This window comes from Salmo trutta, chromosome 6 (assembly GCF_901001165.1).
Source record: "Salmo trutta chromosome 6, fSalTru1.1, whole genome shotgun sequence".
Classification (NCBI taxonomy): domain Eukaryota; kingdom Metazoa; phylum Chordata; class Actinopteri; order Salmoniformes; family Salmonidae; genus Salmo; species Salmo trutta.
Window position 1 is genome coordinate 326,114 of NC_042962.1, and position 18,079 is coordinate 344,192.

The 18,079-nt window shown below is 38.1% G+C and overlaps 1 protein-coding gene across 34 annotated transcripts in view; it reads left to right on the forward strand.

Moving 5' to 3' along the window:
* phex (phosphate regulating endopeptidase homolog, X-linked) overlaps positions 1–17,303 on the forward strand; it is a 27,021-nt gene extending 9,718 nt beyond the window's left edge. Inside the window, exons 10-22 of one of the 34 annotated variants that reach the window (XM_029755056.1) lie at positions 9,703–9,796; positions 9,891–10,019; positions 10,642–10,743; positions 10,829–10,906; positions 11,011–11,114; positions 11,554–11,612; positions 11,687–11,741; positions 11,885–11,952; positions 12,143–12,273; positions 15,379–15,444; positions 15,757–15,861; positions 15,938–16,014; positions 16,090–17,303. In XM_029755056.1, the coding sequence (XP_029610916.1) occupies positions 9,703–9,796; positions 9,891–10,019; positions 10,642–10,743; positions 10,829–10,906; positions 11,011–11,114; positions 11,554–11,612; positions 11,687–11,741; positions 11,885–11,952; positions 12,143–12,273; positions 15,379–15,444; positions 15,757–15,861; positions 15,938–16,014; positions 16,090–16,192 (1,171 nt within the window). In that variant the 3' untranslated portion in view covers positions 16,193–17,303. Of the gene's footprint in view, positions 1–9,702; positions 9,797–9,890; positions 10,020–10,641; positions 10,744–10,828; positions 10,907–11,010; positions 11,115–11,553; positions 11,613–11,686; positions 11,742–11,884; positions 11,953–12,142; positions 12,274–12,414; positions 15,445–15,756; positions 15,862–15,937; positions 16,015–16,089 lie in introns of those variants that run through there. The other 33 variants (XR_003878654.1, XR_003878655.1, XR_003878631.1 and 30 more) reach the window with 33 other exon arrangements.
* The last annotated feature ends 776 nt before the right edge of the window (positions 17,304–18,079 follow it).

Below are 18,079 nucleotides of genomic sequence, written 5' to 3' on the forward strand. Positions count from 1 at the left end.
AGCTATGTCATATGGTTTATATAGGAGAGGTAGTAGCTATATCATATGGTTTTTATTGGACAGTTTGTAGCTATGTCATGTGGTTTCTATATGGTTTCTATAGGACAGTTAGTAACTATGTCATATGGTTTCTATAGGACAGTTTGTAACTATGTCATATGGTTTCTATAGGACAGTTAGTCACTATGTTATAAGGTTTCTATATGGACAGTTAGTAACTATGTCATATGGTTTCTATAGGACAGTTAGTAACTATGTCATATGGTTTCTATATGGTTTCTATAGTACAGTTAGTAACTATGTCATGTGGTTTCTATAGGACAGTTAGTAACTATGTCATGTGGTTTCTATAGGACAGTTAGTAACTATGTCATGTGGTTTCTATATGGTTTCTATAGGACAGTTAGTAACTATGTCATGTGGTTTCTATATGGTTTCTATAGGACAGGTAGTAACTATGTCATGTGGTTTCTATAGGACAGTTAGTAACTATGTCATGTGGTTTCTATAGGACAGTTAGTAACTATGTCATGTGGTTTCTATATGGTTTCTGTAGGACAGTTAGTAATTATGTCATATGGTGTCTATAGGACAGTTAGTAACTATGTCATATGATTTCAATATGGTTTCTATATGGACAGTTAGTAACTATGTCATGTGTTTTCTATATGGTTTCTATATGGACAGTTAGTAACTATGTCATATGGTTTCTATATGGTTTCTATAGGACAGTTAGTAACTATGTCATATGGTTTGTATATGGACAGTTAGTAACTATGTCATGTGGTTTCTATATGCTTTCTATAGCACAGTTAGTAACTATGTCATGTGGTTTCTATATGGTTTCTATAGACAGTTAGTAACTATGTCATGTGGTTTCTATAGGACAGTTAATAACTATGTCATATGGTTTCTATAGGACAGTTAATAACTATGTCATATGGTTTCTATAGGACAGTTAGTAACTATGTAATGTGGTTTCTATATTGTTGGTATAGGACAGTTAGTAACTATGTCATATGGTTTCTATAGGACAGTTAGTAGCTATGTCATATGGTTTATATAGGAGAGGTAGTAGCTATGTCATATGGTTTTTATTTGACAGTTTGTAACTATGTCATGTGGTTTCTATATGGTTTCTATAGGACAGTTAGTAACTATGTCATATGGTTTCTGTAGGACAGTTAGTCACTATGTTATAAGGTTTCTATAGGACAGTTAGTAACTATGTCATATGGTTTCTATAGGACAGTTAGTAACTATGTCATATGGTTTCTATAGGACAGTTAGTAACTATGTCATATGGTTTCTATATGGTTTCTATAGTACAGTTAGTAACTATGTCATATGGTTTCTATAGGACAGTTAGTAACTATGTCATGTGGTTTCTATATGGACAGTTCGTAACTATGTCATATGGTTTCTATATGGTTTCTATAGGACAGTTAGTAACTATGTCATTTGGTTTCTATATGGTTTCTATAGGACAGTTAGTAACTATGTCATATGGTGTCTATTGGACAGTTAGTAACTATGTCATATGGTGTCTATAGGACAGTTAGTAACTATGTCATATGGTGTCTATAGGACAGTTTGTAACTATGTCATATGGTTTATATAGGAGAGGTAGTAACTATGTCATATGGTGTCTATAGGACAGTTAGTAACTATATCATATGGTTTCTATATGGACAGTTAGTAACTGTGTCATATGGTTTGTATATGGACAGTTAGTAACTATGTCATGTGGTTTCTATATGGTTTCTATAGGACAGTTAGTAACTAAGTCATATGGTTTCTAAATGGTTTCTATAGGACAGTTAGTAACTATGTCATATGGTTTCTATGGACAGTTAGTAACTATGTCATTTGGTTTCTATAGGACAGTTAGTAACTATGTCATATGGTTTCTATAGGACAGTTAATAACTATGTCATATGGTTTCTATATGGTTTCTATAGTACAGTTAGTAACTATGTCATATGGTTTCTATAGGACAGTTAGTAACTATGTCATATGGTGTCTATAGGACAGTTAGTAACTATGTCATATGGTTTCTATATGGTTCCTATAGGACAGTTAGTAACTATGTCATATGGTTTCAATATGGTTCCTGTAGGACAGTTAGTAACTATGTCATGTGGTTTCTATAGGACAGTTAGTAACTATGTCATGTGGTTTCTATAGGACAGTTAGTAACTGTGTCATGTGGTTTCTATAGGACAGTTAGTAACTATGTCATATGGTTTCTGGAGGACAGTTAGTAACTATGTCATATGGTTTCTAGAGGACAGTTAGTAACTATGTCATATGGTTTCTAGAGGACAGTTAATAACTATGTCATATGGTTTCTGGAGGACAGTTTGTAACTATGTCATATGGTTTATATAGGAGAGGTAGTAACTATGTCATATGGTGTCTATAGGACAGTTAGTAACTATGTCATATGGTTTCTATATGGACAGTTAGTAACTGTGTCATATGGTTTGTATATGGACAGTTAGTAACTATGTCATGTGGTTTCTATATGCTTTCTATAGGACAGTTAGTAACTATGTCATGTGGTTTCTATATGGTTTCTATAGGACAGTTAGTAACTATGTCATATGGTTTCTATATGGTTTCTATAGGACAGTTAGTAACTATGTCATATGGTTTCTATGGACAGTTAGTAACTATGTCATGTGGTTTCTATAGGACAGTTAATAACTATGTCATACGGTTTCTATTGGACAGTTAGTAACTATGTCATATGGTTTCTATAGGACAGTTAGTAGCTATGTCATATGGTTTATATAGGAGAGGTAGTAGCTATGTCATATGGTTTTTATTGGACAGTTTGTAACTATGTCATGTGGTTTCTATATGGTTTCTATAGGACAGTTAGTAACTATGTCATATGGTTTCTATAGGACAGTTTGTAACTATGTCATATGGTGTCTATAGGACAGTTAGTCACTATGTTATAAGGTTTCTATATGGACAGTTAGTAACTATGTCATATGGTTTCTATAGGACAGTTAGTAACTATGTCATATGGTTTCTATAGGACAGTTAGTAACTATGTCATGTGGTTTCTATATGGACAGTTAGTAACTATGTCATGTGGTTTCTATATGGTTTCTATAGGACAGTTAGTAACTATGTCATTTGGTTTCTATATTGTTTCTATAGGACAGTTAGTAACTATGTCATATGGTTTCTATGGACAGTTAGTAACTATGTCATGTGGTTTCTATAGGACAGTTAATAACTATGTCATATGGTTTCTATAGGACAGTTAGTAACTATGTCATATGGTTTCTATAGGACAGTTAGTAGCTATGTCATATGGTTTATATAGGAGAGGTAGTAGCTATATCATATGGTTTTTATTGGACAGTTTGTAGCTATGTCATGTGGTTTCTATATGGTTTCTATAGGACAGTTAGTAACTATGTCATATGGTTTCTATAGGACAGTTTGTAACTATGTCATATGGTTTCTATAGGACAGTTAGTCACTATGTTATAAGGTTTCTATATGGACAGTTAGTAACTATGTCATATGGTTTCTATAGGACAGTTAGTAACTATGTCATATGGTTTCTATATGGTTTCTATAGTACAGTTAGTAACTATGTCATGTGGTTTCTATAGGACAGTTAGTAACTATGTCATGTGGTTTCTATAGGACAGTTAGTAACTATGTCATGTGGTTTCTATATGGTTTCTATAGGACAGTTAGTAACTATGTCATGTGGTTTCTATATGGTTTCTATAGGACAGGTAGTAACTATGTCATGTGGTTTCTATAGGACAGTTAGTAACTATGTCATGTGGTTTCTATAGGACAGTTAGTAACTATGTCATGTGGTTTCTATATGGTTTCTGTAGGACAGTTAGTAATTATGTCATATGGTGTCTATAGGACAGTTAGTAACTATGTCATATGATTTCAATATGGTTTCTATATGGACAGTTAGTAACTATGTCATGTGTTTTCTATATGGTTTCTATATGGACAGTTAGTAACTATGTCATATGGTTTCTATATGGTTTCTATAGGACAGTTAGTAACTATGTCATATGGTTTGTATATGGACAGTTAGTAACTATGTCATGTGGTTTCTATATGCTTTCTATAGCACAGTTAGTAACTATGTCATGTGGTTTCTATATGGTTTCTATAGACAGTTAGTAACTATGTCATGTGGTTTCTATAGGACAGTTAATAACTATGTCATATGGTTTCTATAGGACAGTTAATAACTATGTCATATGGTTTCTATAGGACAGTTAGTAACTATGTAATGTGGTTTCTATATTGTTGGTATAGGACAGTTAGTAACTATGTCATATGGTTTCTATAGGACAGTTAGTAGCTATGTCATATGGTTTATATAGGAGAGGTAGTAGCTATGTCATATGGTTTTTATTTGACAGTTTGTAACTATGTCATGTGGTTTCTATATGGTTTCTATAGGACAGTTAGTAACTATGTCATATGGTTTCTGTAGGACAGTTAGTCACTATGTTATAAGGTTTCTATAGGACAGTTAGTAACTATGTCATATGGTTTCTATAGGACAGTTAGTAACTATGTCATATGGTTTCTATAGGACAGTTAGTAACTATGTCATATGGTTTCTATATGGTTTCTATAGTACAGTTAGTAACTATGTCATATGGTTTCTATAGGACAGTTAGTAACTATGTCATGTGGTTTCTATATGGACAGTTCGTAACTATGTCATATGGTTTCTATATGGTTTCTATAGGACAGTTAGTAACTATGTCATTTGGTTTCTATATGGTTTCTATAGGACAGTTAGTAACTATGTCATATGGTGTCTATTGGACAGTTAGTAACTATGTCATATGGTGTCTATAGGACAGTTAGTAACTATGTCATATGGTGTCTATAGGACAGTTTGTAACTATGTCATATGGTTTATATAGGAGAGGTAGTAACTATGTCATATGGTGTCTATAGGACAGTTAGTAACTATATCATATGGTTTCTATATGGACAGTTAGTAACTGTGTCATATGGTTTGTATATGGACAGTTAGTAACTATGTCATGTGGTTTCTATATGGTTTCTATAGGACAGTTAGTAACTAAGTCATATGGTTTCTAAATGGTTTCTATAGGACAGTTAGTAACTATGTCATATGGTTTCTATGGACAGTTAGTAACTATGTCATTTGGTTTCTATAGGACAGTTAGTAACTATGTCATATGGTTTGTATATGGACAGTTAATAACTATGTCATATGGTTTCTATATGGTTTCTATAGTACAGTTAGTAACTATGTCATATGGTTTCTATAGGACAGTTAGTAACTATGTCATATGGTGTCTATAGGACAGTTAGTAACTATGTCATATGGTTTCTATATGGTTCCTATAGGACAGTTAGTAACTATGTCATATGGTTTCAATATGGTTCCTGTAGGACAGTTAGTAACTATGTCATGTGGTTTCTATAGGACAGTTAGTAACTATGTCATGTGGTTTCTATAGGACAGTTAGTAACTGTGTCATGTGGTTTCTATAGGACAGTTAGTAACTATGTCATATGGTTTCTGGAGGACAGTTAGTAACTATGTCATATGGTTTCTAGAGGACAGTTAGTAACTATGTCATATGGTTTCTAGAGGACAGTTAATAACTATGTCATATGGTTTCTGGAGGACAGTTTGTAACTATGTCATATGGTTTATATAGGAGAGGTAGTAACTATGTCATATGGTGTCTATAGGACAGTTAGTAACTATGTCATATGGTTTCTATATGGACAGTTAGTAACTGTGTCATATGGTTTGTATATGGACAGTTAGTAACTATGTCATGTGGTTTCTATATGCTTTCTATAGGACAGTTAGTAACTATGTCATGTGGTTTCTATATGGTTTCTATAGGACAGTTAGTAACTATGTCATATGGTTTCTATATGGTTTCTATAGGACAGTTAGTAACTATGTCATATGGTTTCTATGGACAGTTAGTAACTATGTCATGTGGTTTCTATAGGACAGTTAATAACTATGTCATACGGTTTCTATTGGACAGTTAGTAACTATGTCATATGGTTTCTATAGGACAGTTAGTAGCTATGTCATATGGTTTATATAGGAGAGGTAGTAGCTATGTCATATGGTTTTTATTGGACAGTTTGTAACTATGTCATGTGGTTTCTATATGGTTTCTATAGGACAGTTAGTGACTATGTCATATGGTTTCTATAGGACAGTTTGTAACTATGTCATATGGTGTCTATAGGACAGTTAGTCACTATGTTATAAGGTTTCTATATGGACAGTTAGTAACTATGTCATATGGTTTCTATAGGACAGTTAGTAACTATGTCATATGGTTTCTATAGGACAGTTAGTAACTATGTCATGTGGTTTCTATATGGACAGTTAGTAACTATGTCATGTGGTTTCTATATGGTTTCTATAGGACAGTTAGTAACTATGTCATTTGGTTTCTATATTGTTTCTATAGGACAGTTAGTAACTATGTCATATGGTGTCTATTGGACAGTTAGTAATTATGTCATATGGTGTCTATAGGACAGTTAGTAACTATGTCATATGGTTTCTATATGGTTCCTATAGGACAGTTAGTAACTATGTCATATGGTTTCAATATGGTTCCTATAGGACAGTTAGTAACTATGTCATGTGGTTTCTATAGGACAGTTAGTAACTATGTCATGTGGTTTCTATAGGACAGTTAGTAACTATGACATGTGGTTTCTATAGGACAGTTAATAACTATGTCATATGGTTTCTGGAGGACAGTTAGTAACTATGTCATATGGTTTCTAGAGGACAGTTAGTAACTATGTCATATGGTTTCTGGAGGACAGTTAGTAACTATGTCATATGGTTTATAGAGGACAGTTAGTAACTATGTCATATGGTGTCTATAGGACCGTTTGTAACTATGTCATATGGTTTCTATATGGTTTCTGTAGGACAGTTAGTTACTATGTTATAAGGTTTCTATATGGACAGTTACTATGTCATATGGTTTCTATATGGTTTCTATAGGACAGTTAGTAACTATGTCATGTGGTTTCTATAGGACAGTTAATAACTATGTCATATGGTTTCTATATGGTTTCTAATGGACAGTTAGTAACTATGTCATATGGTTTCTATATGGTTTCTATAGGACAGTTAGTTACTATGTTATAAGGTTTCTATATGGACAGTTACTATGTCATATGGTTTCTATATGGTTTCTATAGGACAGTTAGTAACTATGTCATATGGTTTATATAGGACAGTTAGTAACTATGTCATATGGTTTATATAGGACAGTTAAGAACTATGTCATATGGTTTCTATATGGTTTCTATAGGACAGTTAGTAACAATGTCATGTGGTGTCTATCGGACAGTTAGTAACTATGTCATATGGTTTCTATATGGTTTCTATAGGACAGTTAGTAACTATGTCATTTGGTTTCTATATGGTTTCTATAGGACAGTTAGTAACTATGTCATATGGTTTATATAGGACAGTAAGTAACTGTCATATGGTTTCTATAGGACAGTTAGTAACTATGTCATATGGTTTCTATATGGCTTCTATAGGACAGTTAGTAACTGTCATAAGGTTTATATAGGACAGTTAGGAACTATGTCATATGGTTACTATAGCACAGTTAGTAACTATGTCATATGGTTTATATAGGACAGTTAGTAACTATGTCATATGGTTTCTATAGGACAGTTAGTAACTATGTCATATGGTTTCTATATGGTTTCTATAGGACAGTTAGTAACTGTCATATGGTTTACATAGGACAGTTAGGAACTATGTCATTTGGTTACTATAGCACAGTTAGTAACTATGTCATGTTGTTTCTATATGGTTTCTATAGGACAGTTAGTACCTATGTCATATGGTTTCTATAGCACAGTTAGTAACTATGTCATTTGGTTTCTATATGGTTCCTATAGGACAGTTTGTAACTATGTCATATGGTTTCTATAGGACAGTTAGTAAATATGTAATACGGTTTCTATAGGACAGTTAGTAACTATGTCATATGGTTTCTATATGGTTTCTATAGGACAGTTAGTACCTATGTCATGTGGTTTCTATATGGTTTCTATAGGACAGTTAGTAACTATGTCATATGGTTTCTAGAGGACAGTTAGTAACTATGTCATATGGTGTCTATTGGACAGTTAGTAACTATGTCATATGGTTTCTATAGGACAGTTAGTAACTATGTCATATGGTGTCTATAGGACAGTTAGTAACTATGTCATATGGTTTCTATATGGTTTCTATAGTACAGTTAGTAACTATGTCATGTGGTTTCTATAGGACAGTTAGTAACTATGTCATGTGGTTTCTATATGGTTTCTATAGGACAGTTAGTAACTATGTCATTTGGTTTCTATATGGTTCCTATAGGACAGTTTGTAACTATGTCATATGGTTTCTATAGGACAGTTAGTAAATATTTGATACGGTTTCTATAGGACAGTTAGTAACTATGTCATATGGTTTCTATATGGTTTCTATAGGACAGTTAGTAACTATGTCATGTGGTTTCTATAGGACAATTAGTAACTATGTCATATGGTTTCTATATGGTTTCTATAGGACAGTTAGTAACTATGTCATATGGTCTATATAGGACAGTTTGTAAATATGTCACATGGTTTCTATATGGATTCAATTGGACAGTTAGTAACTATGTCATATGGTTTATATAGGACAGTTAGGAACTATGTCATATGGTTTCTATATGGTTTATATAGGACAGTTAGTAACTATGTCATGTGGTTTCTATAGGACAGTTAGTAACTATGTCATATGGTTTATATAGGATAGGTAGTAACTAATTCATATGGTTTCTATTGGACAGTTAGTAACTATGTCATGTGGTTTATAGAGGACAATTAGTAACTATGTCATATGGTGTCTACGGGACAGTTAGTAACTATGTCATATAGTTTATATAGGACAGTTTGTAACTATGTCATATGGTTTCTATAGGACAGTTAGTAACTATGTCATGTGGTTTCTATAGGACAGTTAGTAACTATGTTATGTGGTTTCTATAGGACAGTTAGTAACTATGTCATATGGTTTCTAGAGGACAGTTAGTAACTATGTCATATGGTTTCTATAGGACAGTTAGTAACTATGTCATATGTTGTCTATAGGACAGTTAGTAACTATGTAATGTGGTTTCTATATGGTTTCTATAGGACAGTTAGTAACTATGTCATATGGTGTCTATAGGACAGTTAGTAACTATGTCATATGGTGTCTATAGGACAGTTAGTAACTATGTCATGTGGTTTCTATATGGTTTCTATAGGACAGTTAGTAACTATGTCATATGGTTTCTATAGGACAGTTAGTAACTATGTCATGTGGTTACTATAGACAGTTAGTAACTATGTCATATGGTGTCTATAGGACAGTTAGTAACTATGTCATGTGGTTTCTATATGGTTTCTATAGGACAGTTAGTAACTATGTCATATGGTTTCTATAGGACAGTTAGTAACTATGTCATATGGTTTCTATAGGACAGTTAGTAACTATGTCATGTGGTTTCTATAGGACAATTAGTAACTATGTCATATGGTTTCTATATGGTTTCTATAGGACAGTTAGTAACTATGTCATATGATTTCTATAGGACAGTTAGTAACTATGTCATATGGTTTCTATAGGACAGTTAGTAACTATGTCATGTGGAGGACAGTGTTCTCCAGGATCACAACTCTCAGCCGACGCTTCTTGTACAGATATCTGGACTTCACACGGGTCTGTATAACACACGCTCACTGATCAAACCTTTCCAAGCACATACACCATCACTCACACACTCATATATCAGTTTTGACCGGTGTATTTTTAGGTAACCACAGGAACGACCTCCCTGACCCCTCGTTGGGATAAGTGTGTTAACTACGTAGAGAACACTCTGGTCTACGCCACCGGACGTCTCTTCATCAACACACACTTCCAGGAGGACAAGAAACACATGGTGTGTGTGGTTCTGTGTGTGTGGTTCTGTGTGTGTGTGGTTCTGTGTGTGTGGTTCTGTGTGTGTGGTTCTGTGTGTGTGTGGTTCTGTGTGTGTGTGTGTTTCTGTGTGTGGTTCTGTGTGTGTGTGGTTCTGTGTGTGTGTGTGTGTTTCTGTGTGTGTGTGTGGTTCTGTGTGTGTGTGTGTGTTTCTGTCTGTGTGTGTGTGTGGTTCTGTATGTGTGGTTCTGTGTGTGTGTTTCTGTGTGTGTGTGTGTGTGTGTGTGTGTGTGTGGTTCTGTGTGTGTGTGTGTGTGTCTTTCTGTGTGCGGGTGTGTTTCTGTGTGTGTGTGGTTCTGTGTGTGTGTGGTTCTGTGTGTGTGTGTTTCTGTGTGTGTGTGTGTGTTTCTGTGTGTGTGTTGTTCTGTGTGTGGTTCTGTGTGTGTGGTTCTGTGTGTGTGTGTGTGTGGTTCTGTGTGTGTGTGTGGTTCTGTGTGTGTGTGTGTGGTTGTGTGTGTGTGGTTCTGTGTGTGTGTGGGTTGGTTTGATCGGTGTGTGTGGTTCTGTGTGTGTGTGGTTGTGTGTGTGTGGTTCTGTGTGTGTGGTTCTGTGTGGATTGGTTTGATCGGTGTGTGTGTGTGTAGATGGAGGAGCTGATTGAAGGAGTTCGCTGGGCGTTCATCAACATGCTGGAGAGAGACAACGACTGGATGGATGGACCGACCAAGAAGAAAGCTATAGAGAAGGTTTCTGTCTGTCTGTTTGTCTTGCTTGTCTGTCCCTCTGTCTTAATCCAAAACACTGATGTAGACTCTCTCTGTCTCTCTCTAGGCCCAGACAGTCCTGGCTAAGGTTGGCTATCCTGAGTTCATACTGAATGACACCTACATCAACCAAGACATAAAAGAGGTGTGTATTCATCTGTGTGTGTTTATGTATGTTATTGTCCGTATATTAGTGTGTGTGTGTACTAATTTGTGTGTGTGTGTGTTTGTGTGTGTTTGCGTGTGTAGCTTGTATTCTCTGAGGACAACTACTTCGATAATGTGATGCAGACTCTGCGTTTCATTGCCCAATCGGATATCAGCTGGCTGCGGAGGACTGTCCCTCGCACTGAGTGAGATGCTATGACAACCACTGGTGGAGAAACCCACCAATCGTAGAAAAATGCATTGAAAGTATAGGGAGCATTACTTCTATCTACATGACATTTGAGTCATTTTGCAGATGCTCTTATCCCGAGCCACTTCCTGTCTGTGCTTTCGTCTTTAGATAGCTAGGTGGGTCAACCACATATCACAGTCAGTAAAACACCTCCCTCAATAAATTAGCTATCAGCAATGTCAGAGCTAGAAAGAAAACAACAGTGTTTTAGTGAAAGAAAGACCAGTACAATCCTACTTTATTCACCGCTAACGTCCATCAGCGTTCACCTACCTATTGTTTTACCACTACATCACTGATGACAACCACCCTGGCGTTTGACTTCCTGGTTGTGATGTCACTTCATACTGCTGTCTTCCTGGCTATGATGTCACTTTCGGTGTGTGTTCTAGGTGGTTCACCAATCCCACGACAGTCAACGCCTTCTACAGCTCCTCCACCAATCAAATCAGTAAGATACATGCGCACACACACGCGAACACATTGCGTTGGCACTGGATTCAAACTGTTCTGTGTTTTACTCAGGGTTCCCGGCTGGAGAGCTCCAGAAGCCTTTCTTCTGGGGGCGGGACTATCCTCGGTGAGATCACACACACACACACACACACACACACACACACACACACACACACACACACACACATACACACACAGGCAGAGCCAGGCATTAGCCGATGAACATATTTCTGGTGTGTGTGTGTGTGTGTGTGTGTGTGTGTTCAGGTCTCTTAGCTATGGCGCCATAGGAGTGATTGTAGGACATGAACTAACACACGGCTTTGACAACAATGGTGAGTCACATACAGTGCATTACAAATACACACAAACAAACACACACACTTTTATAAAGAAGGTGTGTGTGTGTGTGTGTGTGTGTGTGTGTGTGTGGGGGGGGGGGTGTGTGTGTGTGTGTGTGTGTGTGTGTGTGTGTGTGTGTGTGTGTGTGTGTGTGTGTGTGTGTGTGTGTGTGTGTGTGTGTAGGGAGGAAGTATGATAAGGATGGTAACATGGACCATTGGTGGAGCAACGCGTCAATCACAGCCTTCACTGACAAGACCCAGTGTATGATCGACCAATACAACAGCTATCGCTGGGAGGAGGCGGGACTAAATGTAAGACGCACACATATCATCATCATCATCTGTTCGTCACGGGTCGGCTGGAGAGGGTTGAGGGTTAGAAGAGAACACGGGTCGGCTGGAGAGTGTTGAGGGTTAGAACTGAATACGGGTCGGCTGTTATCCTGTAATCAGGTGAGGGGGAAGAGGACCCTAACAGAACAGTGTTGATCTGTTATCCTGTAATCAGGTGAGGGGGAAGAGGACCCTAACAGAACAGTGTTGATCTGTTATCCTGTAATCAGGTGAGGGGGAAGAGGACCCTAACAGAACAGTGTTGATCTGTTATCCTGTAATCAGGTGAGGGGGAAGAGGACCCTAACAGAACAGTGTTGATCTGTAATCCTGTAATCAGGTGAGGGGGAAGAGGACCCTAACAGAACAGTGTTGATCTGTAATCCTGTAATCAGGTGAGGGGGAAGAGGACACTAGCAGAACAGTGTTGATCTGTTATCCTGTTTAATCAGGTGAGGGGGAAGAGGACCCTAACAGAACAGTGTTGATCTGTTATCCTGTAATCAGGTGAGAGGGAAGAGGACCCTAACAGAACAGTGTTGATCTGTTATCCTGTAATCAGGTGAGGGGGAAGAGGACCCTAATAGAACAGTGTTGATCTGTAATCAGGTGAGGGGGAAGAGGACCCTAACAGAACAGTGTTGATCTGTAATCCTGTAATCAGGTGAGGGGGAAGAGGACACTAGCAGAACAGTGTTGATCTGTTATCCTGTTTAATCAGGTGAGGGGGAAGAGGACCCTAACAGAACAGTGTTGATCTGTTATCCTGTAATCAGGTGAGGGGGAAGAGGACCCTAACAGAACAGTGTTGATCTGTAATCCTGTAATCAGGTGAGGGGGAAGAGGACCCTAACAGAACAGTGTTGATCTGTAATCCTGTAATCAGGTGAGAGGGAAGAGGACCCTAACAGAACAGTGTTGATCTGTTATCCTGTAATCAGGTGAGGGGGAAGAGGACCCTAATAGAACAGTGTTGATCTGTAATCAGGTGAGGGGGAAGAGGACCCTAACAGAACAGTGTTGATCTGTAATCCTGTAATCAGGTGAGGGGGAAGAGGACACTAGCAGAACAGTGTTGATCTGTTATCCTGTTTAATCAGGTGAGGGGGAAGAGGACCCTAACAGAACAGTGTTGATCTGTTATCCTGTAATCAGGTGAGGGGGAAGAGGACACTAGCAGAACAGTGTTGATCTGTTATCCTGTTTAATCAGGTGAGGGGGAAGAGGACCCTAACAGAACAGTGTTGATCTGTAATCCTGTAATCAGGTGAGGGGGAAGAGGACACTAGCAGAACAGTGTTGATCTGTTATCCTGTTTAATCAGGTGAGGGGGAAGAGGACCCTAACAGAACAGTGTTGATCTGTTATCCTGTAATCAGGTGAGAGGGAAGAGGACCCTAACAGAACAGTGTTGATCTGTTATCCTGTAATCAGGTGAGGGGGAAGAGGACCCTAATAGAACAGTGTTGATCTGTAATCAGGTGAGGGGGAAGAGGACCCTAACAGAACAGTGTTGATCTGTAATCCTGTAATCAGGTGAGGGGGAAGAGGACACTAGCAGAACAGTGTTGATCTGTTATCCTGTTTAATCAGGTGAGGGGGAAGAGGACCCTAACAGAACAGTGTTGATCTGTTATCCTGTAATCAGGTGAGAGGGAAGAGGACCCTAACAGAACAGTGTTGATCTGTTATCCTGTAATCAGGTGAGGGGGAAGAGGACCCTAGCAGAACAGTGTTGATCTGTAATCAGGTGAGGGGGGAGAGGACCCTAACAGAACAGTGCTGATCTGTTATCCTGTTTAATCAGGTGAGGGGGAAGAGGACACTAGCAGAACAGTGTTGATCTGTTATCCTGTTTAATCAGGTGAGGGGGAAGAGGACCCTAACAGAACAGTGTTGATCTGTTATCCTGTGTAATCAGGTGAGGGGGAAGAGGACCCTAACAGAACAGTGTTGATCTGTTATCCTGTTTAATCAGGTGAGGGGGAAGAGGACCCTAACAGAACAGTGTTGATCTGTTATCCTGTGTAATCAGGTGAGGGGGAAGAGGACCCTAACAGAACAGTGTTGATCTGTTATCCTGTTTAATCAGGTGAGGGGGAAGAGGACCCTAACAGAACAGTGTTGATCTGTTATCCTGTTTAATCAGGTGAGGGGGAAGAGGACCCTAACAGAACAGTGTTGATCTGTTATCCTGTTTAATCAGGTGAGGGGGAAGAGGACCCTAACAGAACAGTGTTGATCTGTTATCCTGTTTAATCAGGTGAGGGGGAAGAGGACCCTAACAGAACAGTGTTGATCTGTAATCCTGTAATCAGGTGAGGGGGAAGAGGACCCTAACAGAACAGTGTTGATCTGTAATCCTGTAATCAGGTGAGGGGGAAGAGGACACTAGCAGAACAGTGTTGATCTGTTATCCTGTTTAATCAGGTGAGGGGGAAGAGGACCCTAACAGAACAGTGTTGATCTGTTATCCTGTAATCAGGTGAGAGGGAAGAGGACCCTAACAGAACAGTGTTGATCTGTTATCCTGTAATCAGGTGAGGGGGAAGAGGACCCTAATAGAACAGTGTTGATCTGTAATCAGGTGAGGGGGAAGAGGACCCTAACAGAACAGTGTTGATCTGTAATCCTGTAATCAGGTGAGGGGGAAGAGGACACTAGCAGAACAGTGTTGATCTGTTATCCTGTTTAATCAGGTGAGGGGGAAGAGGACCCTAACAGAACAGTGTTGATCTGTTATCCTGTAATCAGGTGAGAGGGAAGAGGACCCTAACAGAACAGTGTTGATCTGTTATCCTGTAATCAGGTGAGGGGGAAGAGGACCCTAGCAGAACAGTGTTGATCTGTAATCAGGTGAGGGGGAAGAGGACACTAGCAGAACAGTGTTGATCTGTTATCCTGTTTAATCAGGTGAGGGGGAAGAGGACCCTAACAGAACAGTGTTGATCTGTTATCCTGTGTAATCAGGTGAGGGGGAAGAGGACCCTAACAGAACAGTGTTGATCTGTTATCCTGTTTAATCAGGTGAGGGGGAAGAGGACCCTAACAGAACAGTGTTGATCTGTTATCCTGTTTAATCAGGTGAGGGGGAAGAGGACACTAGCAGAGAACATTGCAGACAATGGCGGGATCAGAGAAGCTTTCGAAGTAAGACACTTTTTCTCTCTGTCCTTTTATCTTCTCTTTCATCTCTCTTTTTCTCTCTTTTTCTCTCTGTCTATTCCTCTCTTTTTCTCTCTGTCTATTCCTCTCTTTTTCTCTCTGTCTATTGCTCTCTCTCTTTCTGTCTATTCCTCTCTCTCTCTTTCACCTCCCCTCTCTCCTACTGTTTATTTAAAAGTGTGTGTGTGTGTGTGTGTGTGTGTGTGTGTGTGTGTGTGTGTGTGTGTGTGTGTGTGTGTGTGTGTGTGTGTGTGTGTGTGTGTGTGTGTGTGTGTGTGTGTGTGTGTGTGTGTGTAGGCCTACAGGAGGTGGATAGAAGAGAGTAGAGGAGGAATTGAGGAGCCATTACTTCCAGGAGTTGGACTCAACAACAACCAACTGTTCTTTCTCAGCTACGCACATGTAAGAACACACAAACACACACACACACACAGTCTTTCTCTCTCTTTTTTACTCTCTCACTGTGTGTGTTCTCTAGGTGCGCTGTAACTCCTACAGACCTGAAGCAGCAAGGGACCAGATTCAGAGTGGAGCCCACAGCCCCCCAAAGTACAGGTAAGAACTCATACACCCACAAACACACCTTTAGTTTCAACGTTTCTGACCCCACCCTTTTCTGTTGCTACGCAGGGTTGTCGGGGCAATGAGTAACTATGAGGAGTTCCGACAGGCGTTCAGTTGTCCTGATTCATCGGTTATGAACCGAGGGACGGAGTCCTGCCGTATTTGGTAAAGTGTTCTACTGCTGAATCCCACTGACATTTTCCTTCCTCTCCGCTCCTCTTCCTCTTCTGTGTGTGTGTGTAATGCAGTAACTTGATTTATTCTATATTACTGTAACTTGATTTATCCTACATTACTGTAGCTTGATTTATTCTGTATTACATCAATTTGATTTATTCTATATTACAGTAACTTGATTTATTCTATATTACATCAATTTGATGAATCTATATTACAGTAACTTGATTTATTCTATATTACATCAATTTGATTTATTCTATATTACATCAATTTGATTTATTCTATATTACAGCAATTTGATTTATTCTATATTACTGTAATTTGATTTATTCTATATTACTGTAACTTGATTTATTCTATATTACATCAATTTGATTATTCTATATTACTGTAACTTGATTTATTCTATATTACTATAATTTGATTTATTCTATATTACTGTAATTTGATTTATTCTATATTACTGTAATTTGATTTATTCTATATTACTGTAACTTGATTTGTTCTATATTACTGTAATTTGATTTGTTCTATTACTGTAACTTCATTTATTCCCTATTACTGTAACTTCATTTATTCTATATTACATCAATTTCATTTATTCTCTATTACTGTAACTTCATTCATTCTGTATTACTGTAACTTGATTTATTCTATATTACTGTAACTTGATTTATTCTATATTACAGTAACTGGATTTATTCTCTATTACAGTAACTGGATTTATTCTCTATTACAGTAACTGGATTTATTCCATATTACAGTAACTGGATTTATTCTCTATTACTGTAACTTGATGTATTCTATATTACTTTATTAAAACAGTGATGTATCTGTCTCTCTATAACTGATGTCATTGGTGTTTTCTATATTTCTGATGAATATTCCCTGTGTGTTTGGATGTATTAAACTCCGTGAGATAGAGCAGTCTTTACTGATGCTGAGTATAACATGACTAATTTTACTGGGAACAAAATCGCACACACGTACGTCCTCTTCTCTCTCTGAGTTAAAGAGATCCATCCTGGCTATTACAGTCAATTATGTCTGCAGTTCCCATGGCAACATATAGCGTGTCTACATAAAACAGTTACACCTCACTGTGTGTCTGTCATCTCTGTTTCTGGTCTGTAACTATAATCTAATCAGACTTCTCTAAAAGATAGAAAACATGTTTACTGTCTATCTGTCTCTCTTTGTCTTTTTCTGAACTCTCTGAGAGGTAGAGAAAGAGGGAGAGAGAAAGGTTAGAGAAAGAGAGAGGTAGAAAGAGAAAGAGGGAATAAGAGAGGTAGAGAAAGAGGGAATAAGAGGGGTAGAGAAAGAGGGAGAGTATGGGGAAGTAGGAGAGAGGTAGAGAAAGAGGGAATAAGAGGGGTAGAGAAAGAGGGAGAGTATGGGGAAGTAGGAGAGAGGTAGAGAAAGAGGGAATAAGAGGGGTAGAGAAAGAGGGAGAGTATGGGGAAGTAGGAGAGAGGTAGAGAAAGAGGGAATAAGAGAGGTAGAGAAAGAGGGAATAAGTGGGGTAGAGAAAGAAAGCGAGGTAAAGAAAGAGGTAAAGAGAGAGGGAGAGAAAGAGGGAGAGAGGAAGAGAATGAGAGAGAGGTTGAGAAAGACAGACCGGTAGAGAAAGAGGGAGAGAGGTAGAGAATGAGAGGGAGAGCGGTAGAGAAAGAGGGAGAGCGGGAGAGAGAGGAAGAGAAAGATGGAAAGAGGAAGAGAGAGAGAGGGAGGGACAACTGGTCTAAAGCAGGAGAACAGTCCGTCAGAGAGGGAGAGGAAGAGAGATGGAAAAGAGGTAAAGGGAGGCATTGAATGTGGAAATTGAGATAAAGTGGTTGCAAAGGAGGAAGAGTGATATTTATGGATCAGCTCT